The 1,813-nt window shown below is 40.9% G+C and overlaps 1 protein-coding gene across 1 annotated transcript in view; it reads left to right on the plus strand.

Moving 5' to 3' along the window:
• The window catches only part of Odam (odontogenic, ameloblast associated), a 10,462-nt gene that overhangs the window by 6,542 nt on the left and 2,107 nt on the right, over positions 1-1,813 (plus strand). The window contains exons 9-11 of the mRNA XM_021163889.2: positions 483-554; positions 1,385-1,537; positions 1,752-1,810. Of these exons, the coding sequence (XP_021019548.1) occupies positions 483-554; positions 1,385-1,537; positions 1,752-1,781 (255 nt within the window). The 3' untranslated portion in view covers positions 1,782-1,810. The remainder of the gene's footprint in view (positions 1-482; positions 555-1,384; positions 1,538-1,751; positions 1,811-1,813) is intronic.

Here is a 1,813-nt window from a genome sequence, read left to right on the forward strand (position 1 = left end):
TCCTGGGTATCACACACACAAACACAGGTGCATCAAGTCTGAGGCTAGACAGTATCCTCTCCCCCTGAGGCCAAACAAGGTAGCCCAACTAGTAGAACATATCCCACATATAGGCAACAGCTTAGCTTTTGTTTTTGTTTTTTTCGAGACTGGGTTTCTCTGTATAGCCCTGGCTGTCCTGGAACTCACTTTGTAGACCAGGCTGGCCTTGAACTCAGAAATCTACCTGCCTCTACCTCCTGAGTGCTGGGATTAAAGGTGTGCGCCACCATGACCGGCTCCTGGCAACAGCTTTTTTGATAGCCTGGTTCCACTTGTTCAGGACCCACATGAAGGTCAAGCTGCACATCTGCTACATATGAGCGAGGCAACCTAGGTCCAGCCTGTGAAAAAGCTGATGACTGCTTGAGTGCGATGGCTGGCAGAAGAATGTGTAATGATTTGTCACTGATTTAAATATCGTTAACTTTCTGCTTCTTCAGGGGGTACCAGGAGGGCAGCAGCACTTAGCTTTTGACAGCTTTGTAGGCACAGCTCCGGAAACTCCTGGAATGGTAAGAGTCCTTACAAAACGTTTGCAGCAACTGGAAATTGAGTAGTGAACTTAGAAGGTCCTCCAGGGGTATTCATTTTAATATAAACACTTATGTCAAAAAATTATTGAGTTCACCCCCTGTAATCGCTAAAAGTCCAGATCTAAATCATTCAGTCCCTCAAATATTTAGTGAGAATTTGTCAAAAGCTGAGGGTTTTTGGCAGTTGGCAGTGGCTTGAGGAGAGAGAGAGAGAGACAGAGAGACAGAGAGAGAGAGACAGACAGACAGACAGACAGAGACAGAGACAGAGAGACAGAAAGAGACAGAGAGACAGAAAGAGACAGAGAGAGACAGAGAGACAGAGAGTCAGAGTCATTTGTCTTTGGTGGTGACGATTAATCCATGCATGCATTAGTGATGGTCCACACCAATGTACAAAATAACATAACTAATTTAATGCAGTGGGTATATTTAAAAAATAAAGAAAAAGAGGAAGCATAAGGAGAAGGAAGAAGAGGAGGAGAAGCTGAAGTTGGGAGGGAGATGTGCTAGGAGACTTCAGACGAAGTTAAAAGGGAAAATGTGGTGTGGCTATAATCATAAAACGTAGCAGACATATATGATGTTCTCAAGAGTCAATATAAAAGTGGTTGTTAGTGTACAAGCATAGTTTTTAAATATAATCACAACCTTTCTAAGATAGCTTATGAGCTAAAAATGCTAATGAAGACACAAACTGTTTAACGTGATGCCTGCCTGTGCCGCTCACTCCTTGAACTTCATATTCTTCCCAGTGTTAAACATCTACTTGAGTTGTAATCACATTGTCCTGTTCTTGATCTCTACAGCCAGTAGAAGGAAGCCTGCTTTATCCACAAAAAGAACCAATCAGCTTTAAGCATGATAATGCAGGAGTTTTCATGCCTACAACTTCACCAAAACCCAGCACCGACAATTTTTTCACTTCTGGAATAGATCCAACTATTGCTCCAGAACAGAAGGTAGAGATTATAAAGGTTCATCTGATGAAATACATGTCTATGATCTAAGTGAGAAGCTAATTTATAGAGTCAGACATCACAATAAAAGTATGAGTAATATAATATGTGGCCTCAACTCTGGATAAAGCAGTTAAAAATTGTTTTAAATCAATGTGTTAGAGTGACAATTTTATTTTATTTTAATATGAGCTCTTGTGATGTTCTTTCTTGCTAGGTCAAGACTGATAGCCTAAGAGAACCATAAGAGATTACTTAAATCACTTGGAAGTTTTGGTA

This window comes from Mus caroli, chromosome 5 (genome assembly GCF_900094665.2).
Source record: "Mus caroli chromosome 5, CAROLI_EIJ_v1.1, whole genome shotgun sequence".
NCBI lineage: Eukaryota > Metazoa > Chordata > Mammalia > Rodentia > Muridae > Mus > Mus caroli.